At 36.5% G+C, this 27021-nt stretch overlaps 3 protein-coding genes across 3 annotated transcripts; 1 reads left to right on the top strand and 2 right to left on the bottom strand.

Annotated features, from left to right (window-relative positions):
* Nucleotides 1-6544: 6544 nt before the first annotated feature.
* LOC104896314 (hypothetical protein) lies at nucleotides 6545-8858 on the bottom strand. The gene is made up of 2 exons (XM_010683049.4): nucleotides 8312-8858; nucleotides 6545-7618 (listed from the first exon to the last, which is right to left on the bottom strand). Exons 1-2 carry the CDS (start codon nucleotides 8626-8628, stop codon nucleotides 6763-6765), a joined length of 1173 nt encoding a protein of 390 aa, XP_010681351.2. The 5' UTR covers nucleotides 8629-8858; the 3' UTR covers nucleotides 6545-6762.
* An 85-nt stretch (nucleotides 8859-8943) lies between these two features.
* On the top strand, nucleotides 8944-12278 carry LOC125498803 (uncharacterized). Its single transcript, XM_048647087.1, has 4 exons — nucleotides 8944-8983; nucleotides 11092-11187; nucleotides 11455-11648; nucleotides 11787-12278. Exons 1-4 carry the CDS (start codon nucleotides 8944-8946, stop codon nucleotides 12276-12278), a joined length of 822 nt encoding a protein of 273 aa, XP_048503044.1.
* A 2808-nt stretch (nucleotides 12279-15086) lies between these two features.
* On the bottom strand, nucleotides 15087-26630 carry LOC109135338 (tetraspanin-2). The gene is made up of 2 exons (XM_019250278.3): nucleotides 25986-26630; nucleotides 15087-15382 (listed from the first exon to the last, which is right to left on the bottom strand). The coding sequence occupies exons 1-2, from the start codon at nucleotides 26430-26432 to the stop codon at nucleotides 15089-15091; spliced, it is 741 nt and encodes a 246-aa protein (XP_019105823.2). The 5' UTR covers nucleotides 26433-26630; the 3' UTR covers nucleotides 15087-15088.
* Between the last annotated feature and the right edge of the window lie 391 nt (nucleotides 26631-27021).

Below are 27021 nucleotides of genomic sequence, written 5' to 3'. Positions count from 1 at the left end.
AAGGGGGTGTCTTTATTCAATAGATCACATAAGGGTTCAGAAGTTTAACAAAAATATTTAATAAGACGTTTATAGAAACCTAAAAACACCCTCATATCTAAAATATACTGAAATTACTTGAGAATTAAAGAGGGGTAAAAAACAACCTGGTATTAGTGGTTTTGAGAGATCAATCAACATGTGGGCTCTGAATTCCGGTTCCCGAGGGAGATCCTTGGTCTCGTCATGCATGCTCTCAATGAAGCCTACATGACGTAAAGCTTGCATGGCCCAGGCATTAGAGAGATAACTAAAAGGAAGTCTAGCTACTCTAACCCAGATACGAGCATGGTGAAAGTATATACTTCGCGGCACTATGGACCAGTGACAGGCCCCAAAAGTAATGATTCAATAATTTATAATGGTTGTGTGCTCTTGGAGTAGAGCTTCCACATCATGATTGTAACAGCCCAAACCTCCACTAATCTTAATCAACATCGTTTAATCACAACGGAAGCGTTATCACAACTAAGATTTGGACTATTACCATGACATTCTCAAATTATAAGGAAGAGAATATCGAATTACCTCAAAAACATACTTTATACATTACTTAATGCATACAAAGCTGTCCTCATAAGAGCTCTTAGGTTACATACACCAAAAAAACTAAAGTTCAGTAGTCTATCACTTGCTTAACTATGTAAACATATGTATATAGATGTCATTACTTAATTTACATTATTGAAAGTCTATTACAAAAGTAAACACCTTCATCACATATCCTCGTACCAACCTGCATCAAAACTCTGCCACCCACCGAGTGACAGGCCACAGAAATGACAAAACAATCAGCAAAGCTGAGTACACACTGTATAATAGAAAATACAAGTTTAGGTGTATTTTGAAAACTAACACATAGTTATAATAACAGATAATCACCCTTAACTTAGTTACTATGGTTTCACAAAATCAATCGTTTGGCATGAACGCGAGTGGAGAGGGGTACCACGCAGTACCAGCTGTCTCCAAACTAGTGAGGGTCGTCACCCAGCCTTTTATTGTTATGCTTGCAAGACTTACCCGGACATGTCCTATAACGCCAGGAATTAGCCCCTCCTGGAAGGCAACAGCTAGGGACTCTACCCGCCCTAACTCGGGGTGCCTATTCATGCCTCACTTTCATATTTATAAAATAAGATATTTAATGGTTTATACTTTAAACCTCAATACTCAAAATCCTTATCAACTCATCCTTAATATCAGAACTCTTATCAACTCCTTTCAATTACCCTTACTTTGATAGTTGAGAAGATTTAGGGTTTTCATACTTAAAACTAGTTTTTAACATAATAACTTTGATAGAACTTAACCAATTATGTCTTAGGGAATTAAATAATACTCCAACATCTATTTCATCAAGAGATTACCAATTATCAATTACTATATAAGTTCATGTACTAAGCACATCCCATTTAGAAGCATAATCGTAATACTTAGTGTATAAGTGTTGTTTAGTCAATTGAAACATCTCTAAAGAACCTTAGCATGTTATACTTATGTAATATACTCAATATACACATAATAATACACATATCATACATAAATTCATTTCATAAACATGCTTTACACAAGAAAGAAACAATCACTTAACTATAAGAGTGGAAAATCTCTAGGTTAAACCAAACTAAGTGTGTACCTTAGCTAAGGATGCTTAAAGCTCACGAAATTCCTTAATTCACTTGGTTAACTACTCCTACAGCTTCCCCTGAATGTATAAAATGCTAAAGATTAGTTTCAACAAGCTTATAGATATGAAAAACTAAGCTTAAATACAAGAGATGTAAACTGTTGAACTTACAGCAACTTATGTGATCTTTGAACAAGGTTTTCTATATGATTTTATGGTCTAAAGGTTGGAACCAAAGGTTGTACAACTCTGTATGGATGTTTAGAAGAGTTCTATGTAGAGAAAAGTGGGTGTCAAAGAGGAGAAAATATGAGAAAGGAGACGAAAACCCGAACAGCCTTTTATAGCCTGTTCTGGCGGTACCCAAGGAGGAGGGAAAAGTGATCTGGGCAACGTCGGTTTCTTGGAGTTTCTGGGTGATTCTTGCTTGAGGTGTTAGCCTTTGGTGTTGGCTATCATGCATTCAAAGGGCTTTGAGAGATCGACACTTGAGTAGCTGCTAAGCAGCTTTCTTTGAGGATAGGTCTGAGCTGTAATTCCAGCTGGCCAGGTTTTACTATGTAAGCAATTTACCTTATTAAGCCACGTAATTCTTGGGCTTAAATGACCATTTTAACCTTAAGACATCTAAGCATGTCATATATCAAGTTTGGTTAGGTTCTGAGCTCGGATTCAATCCCGAAAGGCTCTTTAACTGGAAGGTCATCGTTACCCGATAAAACAATCTCTATACGATTTTCACAATCTTAATGTTTAAGGCTCTCAAGGACTTTTCAACTTATCTATTGGTTTCCAAAGTCTTCTTATCCAATAAGAATGGTAGATCTTACCTACTTTTGCCCTCGTATGGTGTTGGAGAGTATTCTAATCTACTTTAAGCACTACAACCAAATGAAACTTAGCATAACTGATAGTTTCAAGTAACTAACTTCCACCTAGAACCTTAAAATCCTATAACTCTATATGAAGTAGTCAATTAACTTACGTAAAACATATAAGTTAACTAATTAAACATAATATCATAGGAAATACACAGTTAGACTGCTCTGTAGTTACTTTAATACGATCTCATGCTTTAGCACATAATCAGGGTTTTGAGTTAGGGCTTCTTAGGGCTATTACAATGACGATGGCTGCATGTGAAGATAAGGAATTCCCCGGTTCTGTTGACATTTATGGAGCCACGTTTTACCCATTGAGCATTAATAGGGCTCTAAACCAACGAAGGTGTTGGCGGATTTGGGACAAAGAAATGCCCAAGAACAGATATATTTAAATTTATACGATGTAGGGAAGAGGGATTAGGTGGGGGTTCAATTAATGCCCCCATACAAAAATTTCGGAACTCTGAAGTTCTTTGCATGGGAACAGGATAAAAGAAAAAAGAAGTAGAGAAAATGAGTGATCAAGATGACAAGACAAGGAAGAGGAGTTATAGAGTTTAAGCACTTGAAGAAAACTTGAGTGGAGTGTAATAAATAGCTGATCTGAGGAGCAGCTTTGGAGAAAGCAAAAGAAACCCTGATAAACGTGCTCAACGTCTATTGGTGGGAACTTGCATGAAAATCAAATGCAAGATCTAGTGCCCTAGAACTGTAAACCTAGACAACTATTCTCGAAGAAAGTTAAATGTTGTGATTAGGGGTGGTAGAAAGTTCCTCAGCTTTTGAAGGAAAAAACTAACACGTGTTGTTGGTTGGGGAGAAGATGGATAGGTTTGACAACTACCTTATGCCGGTTTTCGGCGTTGACTTTTGTTTTTTCAGTTCAAAATTGTGGGAAAAACAAAATTACCCTTGTGGGAATTGAGGAGGGTGATTGTTTCAATTTTAGTTTAAGTAGAAGAGGAATTTAATGGTGGATTGGTGGTACAAAGTGTCACATTGATATGAGGGAGAGAGCGCGCGCACACCGGAAAATGAGGAAATTAGGGTGGGGAAAATTTAAAAAAAGGGTCTGAAGAGGTCAAGTGATATAATGTGACAATAAAAAAGCGGAAAAAACAAAAGTCAACGTCGGAAACCGACCTAAGATAGTTGTCAACAACAAAATGGTAAAAGTAAGGTAGTTTGGGACAACAATTTTTTTATAAGGTAGTTTCTCACAAAAATATAAAAGTTAAAGGTAGTTTGGGACAAAAAACCCTATTAAAAACAAACTCGCTCTCAATAATGCTGCGTTTTTTAAACTCGCGCTCAATAATGCTGCACCAAACCCATTCTCTCTCCTCTCTCTTCCTTCTCCAATTATTCAAAACCCTAATTCCTCTCTTTTCTTTGAATAAATCAGAAGCAGGCACCAAACCCATTCTCTCTCCTCTCTCGCAAAAACCCTCATTCCTCCTTCGCCGTTCGTCTCCCCACCACCATCGCGCGCAAAAACCACCAACGTCGGGTTCGTCGTTCGTTCCTTCTCCGTTCGTTGTTCTCAAAGTTTCAGCCTCCGTTCATCGTTCGTCGTTGACCTGCGCCGCCTTGCCGCGCCGTTCCTTCTCTGTTGGTCGAACTCTGCCTTGCCCCGCCTTGTCTTTATCTCGTTGGTTGTTCGTTCGTTGATAGCAACTTCAGATCTATAATTTTAGGGGTTTTTTTTTTCATTTTTGTTTATTTTTGTTTATTTTTCTCATTTTTTGTTCATTTTTGTTCATTTTTTTTCATTTATGTTCTATTTTCGTTCCTTTTTTTTCCATTTCCGTTCGTTGGTTTTTATGATTTGTGTTTTTATGATGGGCTAATAGATTATAGATCTATGTTTTTTTCTTTAATATGTATATGATATATTGTAAAATTAATTAAGCAATACATGTATGAAATTTGGTTGTGAAATAAATGGTTTATAATGCTTCTGATTCACTGCAAATTATTTGTTTTATAATTTTAGGTGATATTGGATTGTGGAGGGAAGATTTAACTGCTGGTAATGATGATTTAATGCGAAATCGGGCTATAAGTTGTAACAATTCACTAAAAATATGATCTTTGCTTATGGAAGGAGGATTTAAAAATGTTTAATGATGGTTTTTGTTGTCAAATAATTCAGGATAGCAAGGAGGTTTCGTTCGTTAAAACAATATCAACATGAGTAGATATATTTAGGAGTAAAAAAATGAAAAAAAAAAAATTTTTTAATTTTTTTTTTGGGTCAAAAGGACTACGTTTTTTTTTTTACTAAAAACGCAGCCCTTCATGCTTAAAAGGGCTGCATTTTTTACCTAAAATGGGTTGCGTTTGAAAAGCGCAGCCCTACTTAAAAAGTGAAGGGCTGCTGTCAAAATACGTAGCCCTTCCTTATTTTTCCACTAGTGTAATATCAGTGTTGTTTATATGTCTCATAACACAGTGCAACATCAACGCACTAAGCATGTGGAGATGGACATTCATTTTGTTCGTGAGAAGGTTGCCCTTGGCCATATTTGCGTTCTACATATGCCTTCTTCTTCACAGTTTGCAGATTCTTCACCAAGGGTATACCTCAACCCTTGTTTATGGATTTTCCAGTTTGAGCATTCGTCCTCCTCCTGCTCTAACTTTGGGGGTGTACTAGTGGAAATATATTTAGTCTCCCTATTTAGAATTATGTACTTATGTAAAGTAGTTGATTATGGTAATTAGTGTTGTATGGACTCTTGGTATATATTGTGAATATGATCACTAAGAATCCCAAGGAGGATTTCATATAATAACACTATGGAAGCTTAATGTTGATGTTGCGCAAAGGGGGGGTTGGAAGGCTTCATTTGGTGTCTTCATCCGCGACTCGAAAGGTGATATTGTTACTCTTGGTGTTAAGCATACTGATGGGTGGGGTGGAACAGAGATGAGAGAAGGTAAAGCCTTACATTTTGGGTTGAAAGTGGCCATGGCGTGGGAATGTGGGTACGCAACATAGTAGTTGAAGGTGATCGTCTGGCTTTGATTTCAAGATTGAAGAATGAAAGACAAGCCAAAGCATGTTTTGCGCTTTATTATTGAGGGAGTGTTTGGTTCATGCAATTTTGGTATGCGGTATGAGTTTAGAATTAGCAAAATCCATACCTAGTGTTTGTTTAATAATTTGAGAGATTTAAAACTCATACCTCAAACCCATAAGGTATGGGGTTTAGAAACCCAAGGGGAGGTGGGTTTCGCTCATACCAATACCTCTAGGTATTAAATAGAAGAAAAAATTTCATTCCCAAATAAAACCAAATACATGGTATTAGGTATCAAGTTCCAAACCTATACCACCTTGATTTCATTCTTGATTCCAAACCTATACCATTATATGAACCAAACGCTCCCTGAAGACATTCCTTATCTTGCTACTTTTTTTTGTTCTTTCTCTCATATGAGTAGAGATAACAATGTTTTAGCTCATTCAATTGCCAAACACAATTTTGATGTTGATACTGAACGTATTTGGATTCAGGATTTCCCTAACTTTGTAACTGATTTAGCAAGGCAGGATATGCTATTTTTTTTTTAATATAATCAATCTTTGCCTTTTGGCCAAAGAAGAAGAAGAAGAAATGTTTAAAGGGTGATGGACCAAATGAGCCTATTAAACGAATTAATACATATAATTCTGATTTTTATTATATTACGTGATATTTTGTGGCAAATTAATGACACTAATTAATTCAAGTAATTAATAATTAATTCTACTCATTATAAAAGAGGTTAGAAAAAAGGTTTTAAGAAATAAGTTTAAGAAAATGGTCTAAAAATAGATTAAGACGCATTGAATAGATATGAATATTAATCTCATTCTTTATTCTTTCTTTTTGTTCAAGACCATATACCACAGAGGTAAAATCATTATCAAGCGTTCCCACAAGGAATAGGGAATAAAGACAACTTTTGACAAAGTAGGATAAAGAGCGGTCCAAGAATGTGATGTTGCAAATGTGGTGAAGGCTTATTAAGCCGATATTCAAACTAACTATAACACAATACAAAGCAATTTTAAATATATGATCTAGCTATTACACACACAAATATAAATTTTTGAAGCAGCAAGAATATATATATTACAACTGTTTTATCTTCTAAACCCAAGACAGGAACAAAGTTTTGAATTTTGACATCTCCATAGAAAAGCACAACTTACTGATATCACTCCCATTTACTTCTTATCTGATGAGTGTGCTTGAAATCATATGTAAATAGGATGCTCCCATCATTCCTTTTCAAAACAAAAGTTTCGACAAGCAAATAACAACCAAAACTTCTCCAATCTCCTACACCTGCATATTCCTCATCTTTAATCACCTTAACCTGCTTCTCTTTCCCTCTGAACCAGCCAACTCTTCCTTCTTCCCACATCATTCTTTCTATAATCAGTGAGCTTATCCCCACGCGTTCTTCTGTTCCTCTTACATTGAACCAGACCACCCCATTATTGTTATTTCCTTCTTCTTGGACAGCTTCTTGACCTGCAATCTCAGCCATTTCCGCCGGAACAACCACATCGACGTTTACTACCTTTCCATGACTGTAGTTCCTGTCAGCAGTGAATATACGCTCCCATCGTTGCTCAAGTGTCATCTCATAGAACACAGAGTACTTGATTTGATCTTTCTCCCTGCCTTCTTTGATGAACATAAAAGGGCAACACCACTTACCAACAATTACAGACTTGGAACATTCTTGTGATGCCGGAAAATTGAAGTCTGGAAGATGTGCTCGAAGAGAGGAGTCAATACCTCGAGCTTCTTTCAGCTCAGAATTCTTTAGAGACTTGCCACTTATCGTCCATCCTTTTCTGCGTAAAAAATATGGAGGGTGGCCATCAGATGCTATGGATTTAGCTAAGAGCATGTTGCTGTTAAGGCATGTTTTAGTTGTAGAGAACTCAAATTGCTGATAAATGTCCGCTGGATCAAAGGATCTTGGTTTTTCATCTTTAATGTATGGGATGCAGAAACAGCAGGTGGCCTTGTCTTCTTCTTTTGAGCTTGCATATGCTTCACTGTCAAAAAAATCAAAATGTCAGAAACTCACACCTCTGTTTTCTAGTTGATACTATTACTTTACAGATTGTTTTCTCTTTTGTATTGTTGGATCCATTATTACAATAAGGAGAACCCAATTCAATAATCAACAATGAAATGAAATTAGATATATACTTCCTCTAGCTTTTTTCAGTCTATTTGTTTCTTTAGTCACGTTTGCAAATGCATAAATTTTGTTGATATGTTTAATCATCAATAAGAAGAAATCCAGAAAAGTTGATAATGAGAAAAAATACACACACAAATAAATTCTACATGAATTTTCTTGAGAACAAATCACAAAAGATAGTCAAAATATGTGAATAATTGTCAACTTAAAGGAGATGGAGAAATTATAACATAGTTGCTGAGCACTTCCACCATCCCCCAAATGTATCCCCCACAATCCACTAATAAAGTAAGAATTCAATCAGAACTTCTAAAACTTGAAAAAATAACAAAAACAAAGATTATCATGTTCTATAAAATATTAAGCAATGTTTTTTTCCCTTAAATTACCGTTTCAAAGTATCAACATTTGATTCTACTAATCTCTGTCGAAAGAGTTTATGATGAAAGTACTAGTTGCTTACCAGTAAACATAAAAATCGAAATAAAACAAAGAGAAAAAACATAACAGAATTTTCAAATATGTATGTGTAGTTGTTTACCCTTTCCGCCTCCCATCTGCTTTGATTGCATAATATCGATTGGATGAGAGTGGGTGATTAATGACAGGAATCAAGTATACTTCATCATAGCTGGTGCTGCTACTTTCACCATTGGACGTGGTGTATTGAATGGAGAGACGCCTGTTTTGAGGGAACGGAAGATCTTTGATAGCTGGGTTGTTGCACAGCCCGAAACAGCAAGTAGGTGTTGAATCTTCATCTTGAAGTACCAAGTAACCCGAATTCGGACCCTCTGGAGGTACTGATATGGCTTCCGGAGAATTCTTGTACAGAGATAAAGGTCTAGTTGTGTACATTATGTTACCCCCTTTATAGTCTATGGTATTTATTTACTCACCAATGTTGTTTATCTCAACTTATGTGTTCTGATCTTATATTTATTTTTGCTAACTTGATGGTGTGGCCTCTAATATAAGCTTCTTGATCCTTTCCGCTGTCTTAATCTGGGTTCTGTAATTAGTTTGACCAAATCGTTATGAAGTTTCAAGGATGGAAATTAAACTTATGTGGGGGTGTGCCAGCCTTGGTATCATGTATTGTCACACGGCACATACATTAATCTAATGTCGTGGATCAGCATAATATGTGCCTATGTGGTCAATTCTAAAATAATGACGGATGTAATTGTTTATTGCTATTTGCAGTTTGCTGGTATTGTAACAAGTCTATGGGAAGACTCGGCTAGTCTTTTCCAATAAAGACCGGCAAAATGTGCAGCAGTTAATATATTAACGTTTAAGGGATAAAATGTGAATTTAGAAAGATTCTTCTGTGAGTTTGAATAGTAAAACTAAGAATGGAAGTTATTGGTATTGATAACGCAAAGTATGTAATGTGGACGAAAGTTCCAGAGATGTCTAAATGAGAGTATATTTTCGGAATTAATTATTCCTCGATGCAAATAAAACCGACCAAACCAAAGATGTATGGCTTGTAATGAGCTTTTGGATGGGGGCCCTGTGCGAGGATAGTTTAGAGGAATTCTTCTTACTAATTTTTTTTAAGATAAAAGATTGACACTTTTGAGGTGTCCATAAAAATTTGTCACTTTCTTGTCATCTTTGATTTTTCTTCCTCATTAATTATAGAGTACTAGTATATTATAAAAAAATATTATCTACTCAGTGAGTAATCCGCTCACTATAAATAGACATTAGTTAATAGTGTAGTACAATTCAGTAGAATTAATTGTTTTTAATTCCTTATTTATTGTGGATAGTTTATCCGGTAAATAAATGTATTAATCTCTTACGGCCCGTTTGGTAGTTGGTTATAAATGGTGGTAATGAGAATAAATTTGTGTGCAAATTTGTGAAGAATATTATTGTCCATTCCCATGATAATGCTAATTTATCATAAATTGTCCACTTTTTTTTCTTGAATTTTCATTCTCATCCAACACCACCTTGTAGGTGGTTATGAGTGATAATGAAAATTGTTTTCCCTTAAAGACAAAAATACAAGTTTAGCGGTGATATTACTTGCCCATGGAGATTTTAAGAGTTAAGGTTACAACTGAGTACTAAACTTTGCCCTTTGTTCCAATTTGGGTACTCAACTTAAAAAAGTTTCAATTTGGGTACTCGAACCAAACTTCTGTTACTTTTGCTGCTAAGTCCAATTAAATAATAAAAAAAAAGTGTGTTTGGATAATTTCTTTTATTTCTCTTCCTAAAAATATCTTATTGTCTTTCTCTCTCCTCCCCTTAAAATCAAATCCTCTAGACCAGCACTCCACCGCTCCATCACCTCCCCCCTTCCCCTATAGTTTTTCTCTCTCCTCCGATCCGCTCCTGCTTCCATCGCTCCTCTCCTGCAACCAAAACAACATCATCATGCTGCATTTCACAAGCAAAATCAACATTTGAGAGATAAATCCCAAAAAATTGGAGAGAGAAATTTCCACTGAAACAAAACAAAATACAGAGAAAAATCAACGAAATACAAAAAAAACTTCAAATTCTTCAATGGCGAAACAATAAATGGTATCAACTCTACCCAAAAAGATATATGCAATTGGGATCACAATTTGATTTCGAAATTGATGATGAAAGTATTTACGTAATTCAAAGTGTCAATCTAGTTGAATCCATTAATTATCTCTCCTCTTCATCAGATGAAGATGATGATGTAGACATGACTGAACCTCGCGCCTTTCTCTGTCTAGAATTCCTCTCTTCGTAGATCGATCTTACGACAGTTCTTCAGGAAAGTACTTCGGCAGTAAACAAGCAAGGTACAATCGATGCGAGTTCTCAAGCGAAGAACTTAAAATCAATGGATAGAATATTAGGGGGTCTATGCTGGAAACCGAGGAGGAGGTTCCAGTGGTGATTCAAGAAGATTCTCACACCACGTGCAGCGATCCAACCCCTGCAGAATCAAGCTATGGCGAGGGGATAATTTCTCGAATTGGTTAGAGCAGATTAAATCGAATGAGAGATTGGGACCTGAGCAGAGTCGTTGCATCAATAGGGAAGGTATAATTGATCCATTACCTATATTAATTAGCAAAAAAAAATGATCATGCTGATGTGAAGTGTGCTAGTGTTTTTGATTCAGGAAAAAGTCATGAGTGTTTTAATGGTGATTAGAACAGTAATGGTGATGATTCTTTTAAAATTGATGGTATCTATGGATATTTTTGATGGGTTGATGATGGTGGATAATTGGGTATCAACAACGATGGCAAAAAAATTAACATCACAGCTCAGTTTCAAAGATTTGTAGTGCAATTGCAAAGTTTTCTTCTGCTTCAGGTCTGCACATCAGTCCTGAAAAAAGTAACATCTACTTAGCTGGAGTAAACAATGATGAAGCTGTTGGTTTAATTGAAGTGAGCAATATGCAAATAGGTACTTTACCTTTCAAGTACCTGGGGATTACATTGAGTTCAAAAAAGCTCACTTACTCTCAGTGCAAACCTCTTGTTGAAAGAATCACTAATAGAGCTCAAGGGTGGATTGCTAAACTCCTTTCCTATGCTGGGCGCCTTCAATTGGTTAGGAGTATCCTAAGTAGTATGCAAAACTACTAGGGGCATATATTTCCTTTACCAAAGAAAGTAATTAAGGAAGTGGAAGGAATTTGCAGAAGATTCTTATGGACTGGTAATGTTATAGAGTCTAAGAAAGCTCCTATAGCCTGGAGTAAATTTTATGATCCTAAATCCTATGGTGGTTGGAATCTTGTTAACATGAATCTATGGAATAAGGCTGCAATGCTAAAGCTTTTGTGGGCTATTGCTTATAAATCTGATAGATTGTGGGTGAAATGGGTTCATGAGTACTATATTAAAAGATTCACCTACACTACAGTGAGTATTAATGCTAATACTTCCTGGCTTCTTAGGAAAATTATGGATACCTGAGAGATTTTGCAACTGTTGGGAGGTTGGAATGAGGTTAGTAAAGCTGGCAAATTCAGTATTAAGCAAGCTTATAAGCTCCTTCAGGGTGTCCAGCAACATGTGCCTTGGAAAAGGCTTATCTATAACAACCATGCTTCACCAAAGAGCAAGTTTATTGTCTGGTTAGCTATCCAAAATAGATTAGCCACCACTGACAGACTTCTTAAATGGAATGTGTCTTGCAGAGCTACTTGTAGTTTATATGATAGAGAGGATGAAAGTGTTGAACACTTATTCTTTGCGTGTGCTTATGCTGCTAGTATCTGGAGAAGGGTGTGTCTGATCATCTGTGTCACAAGTTCAGGCAGTACATTTGATCAGGAATGTGCCATAGCTATAGCTAAAGCTAGAGGAAGCACTAGACAGGCAAAGATCTATACAATGTGTTTTAGTGAAACCATTTATGCTGTGTGGGGTCAAAGAAACAACAAAATTTTCAATGGCAAGTGTTTAGATTGTAGTCAGGTGGTGAAAGTTATTATTTTCAGAGTTGCTTGCTTATGTAAAGAAGATGATAGACATTTGTTAGTCTATTAATTCTTCTAGTTATGTTTGATTTGTTGTTTGGTGTGCTTGGGCTGTTTCCTCAGGTAGAGCCTGTTCTACTGAGTTCAGCTCATTGTGCTTGGTTGTAACTTCACCATATTTTTTTGGTAGTCAATAACAATTTTGAATTGCCAAAAAAAAAAAAAACGATGGCAAAAAAATTTTTGGCGTGGTCTATGGTGGGAGAAGGTGGAGTGGTGGATTGGTGGGAGTGTATTTGGTGTTTATGAGGAGGAGAGAAAAAGAGATCAAATTTTTTAAAGAAGAGAAATAAAAAAATTATGAGAAATATTTTTTTATTATTTAATCGGAGATAACTAGAAAAAGTAACAGAAGTTTTTGAGTACCCAAACTGAAACATTTAAAGTTGAGTACCCAAACAGGAACTTTTGGCAAAGTTTAGTACCCAGTTGTAACCTTAACTCGAGATTTTAAGGGTGCTTCCCTAATAAAATTACATCTGAAATTTATTCTCATTACGACAATTTATTAACGACTATCAAAACGGGCCGTTAGTATATTCCTCCTGCCTCCTACTCGATAATTGATGAGGAATAAAGTTTAGATCACGTACTTTGTCACTAATGGTGACGCGGTCGGAAATTATGGAGAAAAGCAAGCACTAATCTCGATCAAGAACATACAGATTTACAAGCGATAAATCTGTAAAATTTCCGGATTCCACCAGAATAGAGTATGAAGTCTGTAATATTATTAAAAGTAAAAAAACTACCTCCAAACATTGACCTAATAATGTTTAAATACCTAAAACAAAATCCTAATACGAAATTAAGGAAATAATAAAATTCGGAAATAATTAAAAGGCTGATTTTGAGCCTTAAACGAACTCGGATGGCTTCAAAAGCCTATAGCTCACAGTGGTGAGTTTGACTCGTTGGGCCGTTCCGGTTCCGAAAAGGTATCATAATAAGCAATCGGACTCCGTCGGCCCGATTAGTGGAAATCATTTCAGGCTTTTTGTCGCGCTTCCTTATCGAACTTATCCGCTAACCTTCCTACGTCAAATGGGATACAGTTAGACTTGTTCTAGGTACAGGCAGATTTCAGGTTTGGTGGATGTGGGTTGGATAAATTATAGGTTGAATGTATTTTTGGTAGCGTTAAATTATGGGTTGGGTTATGCGAGTTGCATGTCGGGATGGGGTCATAATGCGGGTTAGTAACACACTAACACCTTATCATTAACTTTTTTATTATATGTATATTTTTCTAATCAAACAAGTATTTTCATTTGTATAACTACCATTTGTTCTTTAGTAGTATGATATAAGAATCATATTGATTAGTAACATATATACGATTTAAACCAATAATGGTACTGTCAAAGATGTTCAATCCTAACAAATTAAAGATATTGTAGTTAATGTGAAAGTCAAAATTCATTTCATGTAAATATGCAGTATGTTTGAGTATTATTAGTTTAGTTCATTATTATTTGAAATTCTTTAATTTACATTCAAAAGAAATTATCCTTTAAACTTCATTTGACTTTCACGTCAATTGGTTCGGGAAGGGTCCAACCCTAACAATAATCCAAGATTCGTCGGATTCATCGCATTTGGATCATTTCAAAATTCGGGTTGAAAACTCTAGTTCAAAATTCAACAAGATCGAAATAGATCAATATTATCGCATCTGATAGTTTTTCGACCGAACTTGTTGCAGTAGATATTTTTGCTAGGGAAGTCACACAAATCCTTGTACTAGACACTATAAATCCAAAACCAACACCTTTTCAGAGTGAAAATACAAAATATTAAGTGTAACCGTTACATCAAAATTGATGGTAAACCACAACTTTTATAAAAAAAAATAATCAAATAATATGAATTAAATGACAAAATTATATGAGATTCATGTCATTATTTGTAGGAAAATTTGTCATAAACCACCTTTTATAATCACTTTTTTGTGAGAAACCACCTTTTAAAAAAATTTGGTTAATTAGCCACCTTTTTGGTTCTTTTTTTTGTTGGAAGCCACCACTTGCCAGAATCCGGCATTGACCTTGATTTTCCGGCGTTGACCATCAGATTTTCGCCATTTTTTTTCCAGATTTTTGCCATTTCTTCCACCTGAGATGTCGGGGGATGCGAGGGAGGAGATGGCCTAGGGCTGGGAGGGTGGGGATGGTCGTGGGGGGGTGTTTGCCGGCGGGTTGCGAGGGAGGAGGGGGTTGCCGGGGATGCGAGAGGGAAGAGGGGTTGCCGGGGATGTGAGGGGGGAGAGGGGAGAAAGATAAAGGGGGAAGAATGGCGAAAATCTGATGGTCAACGCCGGAAAATCTGATGGTCAACGCCGGAAAATCGAGGTCAATGCCGGATTCCGGCAAGTGGTGGCTTCAAACAAAAAAAAGAGTAAAAAAGGTGGCTAATTAACCAAAAAAATTTAAAAGGTGGTTTCTCACAAAAAAGTGATTATAAAAGGTGGTTTCTGACAAATTTTCCTTATTTGTATAGTACATGCCATTCTTGTTGAATTGTATGCCATTACGCATGTTACACAATACATTATAGTCTACCAGCTAAACTAAAATACTCTCACTTGTCTTGAAATAATATTCACCCAACCCAACAAAATCTAGTACAAACCATCAGAAAAACAAATGAACAATTAAACTTTACATTACCAGTTTGCAGAAGGATATCAAACAAAAACAACTAACATGAAGATCCCACTCCTCACTCAGTTTTTCTTTCTTGGGGAGGGGGGGGGGGGGGGTTTGGGGTTGGGGGGTTTCACCAAGTAACAAAGTAAACCACCTTGGTAGTAGTATCTTCCTATCTTAGTTCATTGTAGCCATACCCCGATCTGCTGAAAGGTCCAACATATGCAATAACTAAAACAATCACTAGCCAAGCTGTAACCATGATAGAACCACTGATATTCCAGGTCTTCTTCAAATCTCTGGCGAAACCAAGCTTGCATACTTGACAATTATAACAAAGCTTTTTTGGGTCATTATCCCATTTGTAACAGTCAGAGTTTGAGTAGGTGCTATTAGTAGTCTCGATCCAAATAGTTGGGCTTGAGAAATTAAAGTTGCACTCCGTCGGAGGTTTGCAACAACCAGACTAATGAGTGAATTCGAAACAACAAATTAGACTTACCATGAAATTAATGTTAGAGTATAAACTTGGAAGCTTTGCAATTGAAATCTACAAATTTTCCAATTTTTAAAGATCTCCTATTTAATGTTGATACACAATTTACACAAAGTCTTATAAAAGACCGTCTCACGTTAACACTAATGTGAGACGAGTCTATTTTTCCTCCAATTCTCATCCTCGGCCTTTAATTATGGTTTTATGGTTGATAGTTGTGATTCTGGCTATTAGTTATTGTTTTCTGATAAATAGTTATGATATTTGGGTATTTAGTTATTATTATTTTTTACATTAGTTATGATTTTTTTTTGTTCCGGTTTTATACCCAATAGTTTTAGTCTACAAAGTAACTAAAAGATTTTAATTATAGCATATGAATAATGTTAATTTTTTTAAAAAAATAGCTTATGAATAATTATTTATTAATTTCATGACTAACAATGATGCATGGATTTATTGTTATAGTTTTGATATTTGGTTAATAATTATACTTTGAGGGTTGATAGTATGGGAGATCAATAATTATGATTTTAAGGTCAATAGTTACGATTTTAAGTTTATTAGTTTTATTTATTATATGCACTAGTAAACATTGTTTTTGCATTGATTATTTGGAGTCGCCATAACTATTGACCTTAAAATCATAATTATTCATATGCTATAATTATAATCTTTTAGTTATTTAAGAAAAATAGAATTAGTGCATTAGTTTTTTTGAGAATGACAGAATTATTTATGCATGATATTGAAGTTATGGTCAATAAAATGCATTATATATACTTGGATTTTTATGATATAACTAATTACTTCAGCGTTTAACCAATATACTCCAGCGTTTAACTAATTCATCCAGAAGCAATTTAAGGCTAGCATAACTAATAGGTGCAAGCGCTTAACTAATTCTACTATTGGTTTGATGCACGTGCGTGATGTCAGCATGACATCAGTGGTCTCACATTAATACTAACGTGACACCGTCTCTCCAAAAACATACTCCACAATTTAACATTACATTACCAAAATCCCTTGAATTTTCATCAAAAACGGTTGTTTGTAGGGATGACAGTGGGTAATGGACCTACCCGGATCCTTGGATCCAGATCCCTTTTTTGCGGATTTGGATCCTCAAATTTTGGACTCAGTGGATCCGGGTAGGATCTGGATCTTCGCTTTTGAAAACGATCTGGACCGGGTCGTAAATTATTACCCGGATCCGAATCCGTTTACCCGTTTTTTATGTTAAAATTAATATATAAAATCTTAGTATAAAAGTCAAAACCCTAAATTCAGTAAGCCTCAGCGTCACTTTCACTCCCTCAATCCCTCGTTTCACTCTCTGCCTCTCTTCACTGATTCCGGCACCGGACCACCATGCCAGAAGTCAAAAAGACTACTAAGAAATCGTTGATTCACCCATAGCCCAAAGCACTCCATTCTCTTCACTAATTCGGGTCAGTCCTCGTTTCTCACTCTCTGTTTACTTTTCATTTTCGCTGGAACCCTAATTATTCTTTTTCATTTTCGTTTTCAATTGTAGCCTGCGTTAATTCCATTTGTATTTCTTGTTGATTTTCGTTTGTAGTTCCTGTTCAATGCCATTTTTTATTTCTTCTTGCTCAAATTGTTTACAGATTGCAGCATCATGGTATTTCCTTGAGGCTTGCGAGTTAATTATATGTTTGTTAGGTTGATTTTCGGTTTTATTTTTTGGTAGATTGATTAAGTTTGCTGAAGTTACTCTTTGATTTTTTTTTGTTTTGAGCTAATTTTTTCGTCTTCTTAAAGGAGTGTAAAAATCAGTAGGGTATGAGTATTGAGTGGTGTTTTCAAAATGTATTTCAATGGGATTTCTTTTAAGAAGACTAATTATTTAGAGAAATTAAGAGTGATTTATAATAATCACCGAATTTTAAGGATTAGAGTTATATTTTTAATTTCAAGTTGTTGAAGCCATTGATGCTGCAAAGTGTAGAGCAGGATAGGAAGTGAATAGTGACGGGAAGATGGTTTAGAAATGGAAACAAGTGATTAAAAAATATTCCACTTTATATTATACACCATCATACTCATATTTTGAATTTTTTTGTTTGTTTTATATTTCTATATAATTTTTTTACTAATATTCCTATTTGGTTGGTTATTATGTTGTTTTTCTTCTTTGCTTTAGGATGTTGTTAGTAGTGATGAAGATTAAGAATATCCCTCTTGAAGTTTTGGACTCTTGGTAGATGGAACAAGTGAAGAATGAAAGATGTAACATTGCAAAGTGCAAACTATATTTTAATTGTTTGTAAGAATTGTAGTATTATTAAAGTTTGTAAACTCTTAATCTTATTTATTTTGGATTTGTTAAATTTGATGTTAGTTAATGCTTGTATCGACAAATGGCTTTGTTATTGAAGTTTTGTTAAACTATGCTTTAATGTTAGGATGAAAATTAGGGTCGTTTCAAGAAAAATAAGTTAGGTTCCGTTTTGGATCCGTTGCGGACCCGGATCCATCGGATCTGGATCCTCAAATTTATTATCCATCGGATCCGGGTAGGATCTGGATCCTTGCCTAAAAAACGGATCTGGATCTGGATCCTGGAGGATCCGGTCCAAATCCTACCCGTTGGCATTCCTAGTTGTTTGACAAAATTGGGGGCATTTGGTAAATTCCCAAAGTTAGAGAATATATAGTGATTTCCATGAAAATTCGGGGCATGGTAAAGAAAAAAAAAACATTTCTATCTAACAAATGAATTTCCGAAAATACTCGTGTGACTTTTCTAAATGTCAGATACCCCTCACCTCCATTTTTTATCTATTTTATAGGCTGCAATATTTTCCCATCTCTGTGATAGCCACTGATAGGGGTATCCCTCTAGTCTCCTCTTTTATATATGCATCCTCATTATATTGGCTATGTTTAGCAGGGCATTTTATTAGTTATCTAAAATGATAAGATGTTGAAATATTTTACGTGTTGAAAAACGATTATGAAAGTTTGTGTTAAGCCTATGTATATTTATGTTGTGTTAAGCCTTTCATTATTGTATTTAGGTCCAATATCTTTTATATTTTTATATTGACTTTATTGTATATATATTGAGGTCAAGTAATACAAAACACAACTTTTGACCCTAACTTGTCATTGTATCAGAGTGGATGATCCTGACCCATTATGAAATGCAAGATGGAATGTCTTGAGATCTGTTTGAAGCAAAGTTGCCCAACAGAATTGTATTGGCCCCAAGAAGGGGTCCAGTTGACCTCATGTTGGAAATCCATAAAGGGACCAGTATGATGTTGATACCTATCAAATTGCAATATTAAAGGTGGCTCATATGTGTGGGTGGGGGGGGGGTGTGTGTTAAGAGTATAGACCACAATGGGGTGTTCATGGGTGGTTAACCGCCTCGAAACAACATTTCGGTTCGCTCTTAACCATAACCATTCAGACCCTTTACCGTATAGGCGGTTAACCGTTTTTTCGGTGAACCATTATTTAAACTATACCATTATGTTTTGCTTAATGTAGAGATATATTTTTTATTTTTTTGTGCATATATTTTACGATTTTTTCACTAAATGCCCTCAAGTTTTCACGCAATTCACTGGGTACCCTCGCACTTTTTAAAATACACAAGGTACCCCTTAATTTCATAACAATACACCCAAATGCCCTTAATGACTAACGGCGGTAAACTTTGTTAACCACCGTTAGTCATTAACTGTTATTTTGTTGTTTTCAACCCTAGTTAACCACTAACCCTAATCCTGATCCTAACCTTACCCATAACCCTAACCTTAAACCCTAGCCCTAACTACCAATATACCACCCCCTTCCCACCACCCTATCAGCCCCCCGCCCTCCCCCTACCCCACCGCATCCCCCCACCCTCCCCACCACCCCAGGAGAATCCACCCACCCTCCCACCACCCCCCGCAGCCCCCCTCCCATCCCCCTCCCACGCAGCCCCTCCCTCCCCTACTCCCATCGATTTCCACAGCCTTCCCCCACCCCATCGACTTCCGCAGCAAACGCCCCCACCCCGCCAATTTCCATAGCCCACAGCAGGTGGGTGAACCGACTTCCGCAACTCGCAACCAATTTCTACAGCGTGAGTAGAGGAGAGATAGAAGAAAGTTGCCGCCAACCGTCGAGGGTCCAGGGGAGGGGGTCGAGAAAATCGACGAGGGTCGGGGGAAGGGAATGAAATTTGACGGGGGGTGGGGGAAATCGAGTAGGGATTGTGAAGGGGTGGGGAAGGGGCTGCAAGCGACGGAGGAGGGGTTGTGGTTGGGTTGCAGTGGTAGGGGAGGTTTGCGAGGGGGTGGGGAGGGGGGTTGGAGTGCTGTGGTTGGGGAGCAGTGATGGGGGAAGAGGTAGGGGTGGTGGAGTGGTGGGAGGGTGGGTGCTGGGGTGGTGGGAGGGTGGGGGAGTGGGTGGTGGGAGAATGGGTTAGGGTTGGGGTTAGGGTTAGGGGTAGGAGTTAGTATTAGGGTTAGGATTATGGATCAATTAGGGTTTAAAGTAGAAAATTAGGGTTAATGACTAACGGTGGTTAACGCCGCTAGTCTTATTTTTAGAAGCAAGAAAGAAAATATATTGCACCCAAACAAACTTTTGTATAACTCAAGCAAGCTAAGAGGAGATCTTAGCTGCAATCAATCAAAGGCAAAGCCTCAAAAAGACAAATTACAAGGTATCAAACCACCTATGTTCACTAGGGGACATTTTCCTATACACTTGTATAATTCTATTCTTTATAGTATGATGTATCTACTTGACAGTAGCACTGATGGAGGGGACCTTGTTGTTCCATAATGCATCATTCCTAGCCCTCCACAGCTGGTAAACAAGAGCAGCAATAGCAATCATGATAACCTTCTTCTTAAAGCCTCCATCTTTAAAGTTCCTGAGCATCCAGGTCATTTGTTGATACAAGTTGGTATCATGTCTTCTGACATCTAGCCAATGTTGAATCTGATGAATGCATCTCATACTGAATGAGCATTCAAAAAACAGGTGAGAATGAGTTTCAGCAGCATTACCACAAATACAACAATTAGTGCAAGTAGTAACACCATAGCAGCCAATCTCTCCCTAGTTAAAAGTCTTTGCTTCAGGGCAAGCCAAATGACAAATCTATGTTTTGGGACAGAGAGCCTGTTCCAAACACCTTTCCTGTATCTCCAATTTTTCCCAGCAGGAAGAAGAGACTTGTAAAACTTGGGAATACTAAACTGATGAGAATCGGTTTGTGATATCATAACCCAATGTTGATCTTTCACACTACATATACATTTCCACACCCAACTAGCACTAGTAGGAGGATGATAACCTTCCCAGTTTGCATCTTTTAAGTAGACAGAGTGGACCCATCTTACCCACATATTATCTTTTTTTATGAGAGATAGCCTATACATGCTTAGCAATAGTAGCTTGATTCCACAACATGAGTTTCGAACACCAAGACCTCCACTAGACTTAGAGGTGCACACATTATCCCAAGCAATATACCCAGGGCTATTGTTGTCATAAGATCCATGCCACATATAGTTTCTACATATAGCATTTATCTTGTGCATCACAGATTTGGGAAGGATAAAGATTTGTGTCCAATAGACACAGATAGACATAAGCACTGAGTTGACAAGTTGTAGTCTCCCACTGTAAGAAAGAAAGGTTTCTACTACTCCAATTCGTCACTCTCGGGCACATTTTGTCAATGAGAGCCTCACAGTCAGCAACATTCAGCTTCTTAGTGCTCATTAGGACACCAAGGTATGTAAATGGGAGGGATCCAATTTTGAAACCTGTAACTTGTTGAATTCTACTGATGTCAATATCTGTCTTATCAGTAATGAAAATTTCATACTTCTCAGGGCTCATGTGAAGACCAAAAGTCTCAAAGAACATCTTCAAAGCAATAAAAAGCATACACACAGTCACACAGAATTATAGTCTCCTTTAGAAAAGAGAAGCAAATCATCTACAAACACCAGATGATTTAGCTTTAAATGCTTGCATCTTGAGTGGAACTTCAAACCAGGGAGGTTGCTGAATTTTGAAAGAATTTTGGAACCATATTCCATGCAAAGAGTGAAGAGCAAGGGGGAGAGATGGTCCCCTTGTCTCAACCCTCTTTGAGGATGAATAATCTCACTGGGGATGCCATTAATCATCAAAGTATAGGAAGGAGTTGTCACACAATTCATGACAACTCTCACAAAAGTGGCAGGGAAGTGTAATGCAAGTAGCATTTCTTCCACAAAAGGTTATTCAACAGTATCATAGGCCTTCTTGATGTCAAGTTTCATAAGGCAGCAAGCTTGCTTTTGGAAAAGTCTATACATCTTCACCAGGTCCTGACATAAGATAATATTTAAAAGCACCTTGTGTGGGACTGATAACTTTTGGTAGCACAATATTGAGCTTTGCACAGATCAGCTTTGTCAAGCACTTGTATATTGTGGAGCAGCAAGCAATGGGCCTGAATTCACTAACTATATTAGGGATATTCACCTTAAGAACCAAAGTGAGGGTAGTAATATTAAGCTCTATAACCATCTTGCCAGTTCTCATAACTTCCTAAATGGCATGGCTTACTTCAGTACCAACAATGTCCTAGGCAGCCTAAAAAAAAGCACTGATGTAACCATCAAGGCCTGGGGCCTTGTTTCTTGGAATAGAAAACATAACTTTCCTAACATCTTCAGTAGTGAGAGTGAAAGATAAACTATTACAATGAGCAATAGTTAGAGTGGGGCCAAGCTGAATGATATCAAGAAGAATAGTAGTTATGTTAGGCATGCATTGACCAAGCAGCTTCTTGTAGAACTCCATAAAAGCTAGCATAATAGCTTTAGGGGTATCCACTCATTTCCCATGAAGACTTTGAATAACTTTAATAGTATTCTTCTTTTGCCTAGCTTTAATGCTATTGAAGAAAATTTTAGAGTTTTCATCGCCTTCTTTGAGCCAGTGCAACTTGGCTTTCTGTTGTAAAGCAACATGATAATCTCTCCAAGCAGCCTTATATACTTCTTGAGCATCTTTTTCTAGATGAGCAATACTAGCATCACCAGGACTAGAGTGCATCTCTTGTTGAATAGACATAAGCTTAGTCTTTGCTACCTGTTCAGCCTCCTGCAACTCAGTTTGTCCTCTTCTATCAAGAGTTTTAAAATCCATTTTGAGAAGCTTCAATTTTCTCGGAATCTGAAAAGTTGGAACACCATGCACATGTCTTCTCCAACCTTCTCTCACCATTTCAGCAAAATTCTCACTAAAGCACCAGTGATTAATAAACTAGAAAGGTTTATTTTTTCCCATGATCAATGAAACATGTCTTAATGAGCATAGGACTATGGTCAACCTTCTCTCTGGTCTCCAACTTGCTTATTGGTCCAGGTGAAAAATCTACATGTTGCTTTAACATCTTCTAACTGACAAAGGGAGACACATCTCCTCATAAGGCATGTTTCTGCTTCTCTAATAGTAGAACCAACCCTTTCATCTCTGTTCAAAACAGAATTAAAATCCCCACCTATGCATCATGGCTCAGTAGCTTGAGCAGCAATGCAGGACAGATCATGCCATAATTTTTCCCTTCCATTTGCATCATTAAAACCATAAATGAAGGAGCATAAGAAAACTTTTTTACTATTACAAGTAGTGATTTTACCGTGAATCATTTGTGCAGAAACAAATCTAATATCCACTGTAAAAGATCGAGGTTGCCAGGCCAAGACAATCCTTCCACTATCATTACAATGACGATTAGTAAAAAAACACCAATTAGGACACATACTAAGATAAAATCTACCTAAATTAGCAGATTTTACCTTAGTCTCCAAGAGGATAAATAACTGAATGTTGTGAAGACTAATGAGTTGTCTCACTTTCTCTTGTTTTGCAGGGCTATTTAGACCTCTTACATTCTAGATGAGAATGTTATCCATTGCTAGCAGGAGACTCCCTCCCCTCACTAGCCTCTCCATTTCCAGTGTCAATTTGAGCACTCACAGTCACTTGCCCCACTTTAATGTCATTGTCCCCAGTTTGCAATTGAGTAAAAGAGTTATTAATGTGAACAACTTGCCCTTTTGAAGGACTATCTTTCTTGTTAGTGACAAGATGGAAACCATCAATATCAAGATATATAGTAGGTTTCGCAGCATCATTTGGAAACATATTGACCCCTGAGTGTTGTTAAGATTTAGGAACCCATTTCTTGTTTTGAGTTGTTTTACAATTCTCTATTGTGTGTCCATAATTCTCGCATTTGGTACACGCTAAAGGCCTCCACTCATATTCAACTCTTTGTTCCATTATAATCCCTCTTTCATTCTAAAAAAAAGATAGCATCAGGGAGAACCTGTTCAATTTTAACTTCAACAAGGACCATATAGCAAAAATCAATTTCTCTCTAAGTTTTGTAGCCTGATTCATCTTGATCAGTAGTCCCACTAGGCCAATAATTATTTCCAAACTCCTCTCACCCCAATATTTAAGATCTAATTGATCCATATTTGAACTGTTTTCAAGTTTTCTTTGGTAACATCAACATCAACAATCCACATTTTCAAGATAAGTGGTTTACCATCAAAAATTTGAGGTTCGCCTTCAATTACAGTTTTCATGCTTTCAATACAATTGAAGCGAACAATAAACAAACCCTTGCCAATGACTGAAATTTTATCTATCCACTTATATTCTTCTAGATTCGATTAAAAAACCTTATGATCTTTAATGGCAGATTAGCCCCCAAAACATAAGAAATCATAGCAGAACTCCAGTAATGAATTTCATCCTCAATATCATCGAATTCAATCTTAGTATGAGATCGAACATTACCTCCATTAGATGACTCAGGAATATCCCCAACAATCCTCTGTTTATCAGCTTCAATCGCATTCCCGGAATCATTATTCTTACATAGATTCAGCCACATGGTAACTGGATTATGCTTCTCAGCAATCTTGGCATCATCACCAAGTTCAGGATTATCCAGAATACCATCAATGGCGTTTGTGCCTTCATCCTTTGAAATCTCAGAATGGGTTAATTTCCTCATGCTGCGTCGATTGTACTTTGATGGAATCTACTATCTCTTTCCTCTTAGCTTGAGAATGATTTGTCGATTGATGGCGAGTTCGAGCCATAGCTCAGGTGCAAGCACTGCAAACGGCCAACAACGGCGGGAAAACGGGTCTCCTAGAGAGCGTTTCTAGAGATAGAGAAAAAAGAATTTTCTAGAGTTTGATTCTGCTTACTTTATAAACTAGAATTTACGCCGTTAGTCATTAAGGGCATTTGAGTGTATTATTGTGAAACTGAGGGGTACCCTGTGTATTATGAAAAGTGCGAGGGTACCTCGTGAATTTTATGAAAACTCGAGGGTATTTGGTGAAAAAACCGTATATTTTATATAATATAAAGTCTAATATCTATACAAATATATTAAAAGGCGTGCGAAAGAAAGTCTATGTGCCAAATGGCACTCTCCTCACATCTCTAATACAAATGTCATGTGTACTTCTCACTTTTAAAAAAACGTGTAAGTGCAAGGTATCGAACACGTGACCTTTGAAATGAAAAGTAAGACCTTAACCATCAATTCACTATGACTTTGTTGTCTAATGTTTCAAACAAAATATCATGAAGTCTTGTAATAATTATAATTAATAAAAAGACTTAAATAAGTATATACATCTCCAACACTCTTATACGTAACTTACAAGAGAATATTTATATCATATTCTCTTACCATAATTCCTTTTAAGGTATTGTTTTCAAACTCAAATCTTTCAATTTTTTTTACTTATCACGTCGTAACGTGAATTTTTCAATTTCTTAATGGATGAAAAATACGAAAAGTAGCAAATAAAATTATGAAATTTAAATATAATAACATATTTGTTTATCGTAAATGACCCGAGGCATCGACCGGGCAAAAAAAACTAGTAAAATGTATTATAAAGTGGATAATAAATCTATTGCAAAATATAACTAACACTAAGAATTCACTCCATTTCCTAATTATAGCGTTTATATTAGTTTTAGATTTTTCAAATAATCAGACTTTCTCTAATTATTGTAACTTAGTAATAAATATTAGAATTAATATAATTCTTTTGAAATATTTCACAATAATTATATAGAGAAAAAATATATTTCGTATTTCGTTAACTCAAAAATCATAACCGTAACCGTACCGTTTAACCGTTAATTTTATTGGTTCGGTAATCGTACCGTTAAAACATGTTCTTATCGTTACGGTTACCACCCATTTTAAGCAATTTTTCGGTATTTCGGTATGGTATTTTGGTTTCGATTTTTTATGAACACCCTCTCCCACATGTGAGTTAGGAATAATTTGTTGCATATTAAAGATTTAGAGAGAGAATGACTAACATATAGATTGATGGGTTACTCCACCTATCACCAATTGGTTTTACCTATCACCAATTGGTTTTAGGATGAAACCTTCCAACCTTGTATGTGGTAAGTGGCTAGAATGGCAGTTATTGAAGAGACAAAAGGAGTACTATATAAAAACGGAAGTCCGATCACATACCTCTACCAAAGTCAAGTGTCTAGCTGTAAACTGATCTGGAGTGTCATCAGCATACTTGCGCTCCAGTTGATAGCACACATTTTTGGTTTCATAAAGGCAGTGTTTGATGTCCATCCAACTCCCCGTGGCAATAATATGTTTCTCAAGTAAGGCAAAGCCAAGAGTGCTGCTTATTAAAGCATATAAGGAGACCACTATAATTCCAAGAAATAAGGCTATCACAGTGCAACAGCAGGCGCTAAGAACCGCGGGGCTCTCCTTGTTGCAGCCACACATGACGCAACAAACAAACAAGATTACTAAGAAACCAAATGTAAAACAGATTGTCCCAACGCCTCCTAAGCAACTGTCGCCGGGTTGGAACGCTAGCCACACTCCCGTCGCCGGAATCGAAATCATTGAAGCGCTTACGATCAATATAAGCAAATAATCCTTCGATTCTAACATGATTACTTTACTCTTTGAGCGAGTAACTTTTTTTTGGGTGAAATTGGATGCTTCTGTTTTATGGTTTTCGGAATCGATATCCGATCATAAATTCATAATTTAACGGTTAATTTGTTTCATTTGTAGTAGGCAAGTGGTGATTTATTCAACAGACTTTGCCGGAGCAGCATCAACATTAAGGTTGACCACGCAATTAATTATTGAAGGCAAAGGTAATTGGAGCAATATACTAGTTTATCAGATGGCATAATTCGCCTGATTCCGAAATTTTGAATAGGATACTCCTAATCCTTGTCAATGATAGGTCCTTTTTTATAAACTACGCCTTCCTAGTTACTAGAGGTAGGTATTGCTTAATTTTCTACTTATTTTTATTTCTATTTGTTTATAGGAGAGTGGTTTCCATATCCTTCTCAATGGCTCTCCACCTTGGCGTATAGGAACATGCTCCACCTAAACAAGAATAAATTTTGTTGGTATTAGAACGACCCAGTCTTGTTCAACTTATTTCCAATTCCTAAGTTTCTCATAACCTAGCTAGTTATGGCTTAACTTTAGGCATGATGTTAGTTAGTAGAAAGTACTAGGA

Source organism: Beta vulgaris, chromosome 6 (genome assembly GCF_026745355.1).
Source record: "Beta vulgaris subsp. vulgaris cultivar EL10 chromosome 6, EL10.2, whole genome shotgun sequence".
Lineage (NCBI taxonomy): Eukaryota > Viridiplantae > Streptophyta > Magnoliopsida > Caryophyllales > Amaranthaceae > Beta > Beta vulgaris.
Note: the sequence above shows the minus strand (reverse complement) of the source record. Positions and strands in the feature narration are given on the sequence as shown.

Bases quoted from the DNA above. Each gene is read 5' to 3' on its own strand.
- LOC109135338 (XM_019250278.3), bottom strand. From the start codon at position 26,432: ATGTTAGAATCGAAGGATTATTTGCTTATATTGATCGTAAGCGCTTCA. The intron at 15,383-25,985 runs GTATGTGATCGG...TTCACTCATTAG, and splicing joins GACACTTGACTTTGGTAGAG to TCTGGTTGTTGCAAACCTCC.
- LOC104896314 (XM_010683049.4), bottom strand. From the start codon at position 8,628: ATGTACACAACTAGACCTTTATCTCTGTACAAGAATTCTCCGGAAGCC. The intron at 7,619-8,311 runs GTAAACAACTAC...TTTTTTTGACAG, and splicing joins GCAGATGGGAGGCGGAAAGG to TGAAGCATATGCAAGCTCAA.
- LOC125498803 (XM_048647087.1), top strand. From the start codon at position 8,944: ATGACGGATGTAATTGTTTATTGCTATTTGCAGTTTGCTG. The intron at 11,188-11,454 runs GTACTTTACCTT...GTAATGTTATAG, and splicing joins AGTGAGCAATATGCAAATAG to AGTCTAAGAAAGCTCCTATA. The intron at 11,649-11,786 runs GTGAGTATTAAT...AAGCTCCTTCAG, and splicing joins AAAGATTCACCTACACTACA to GGTGTCCAGCAACATGTGCC.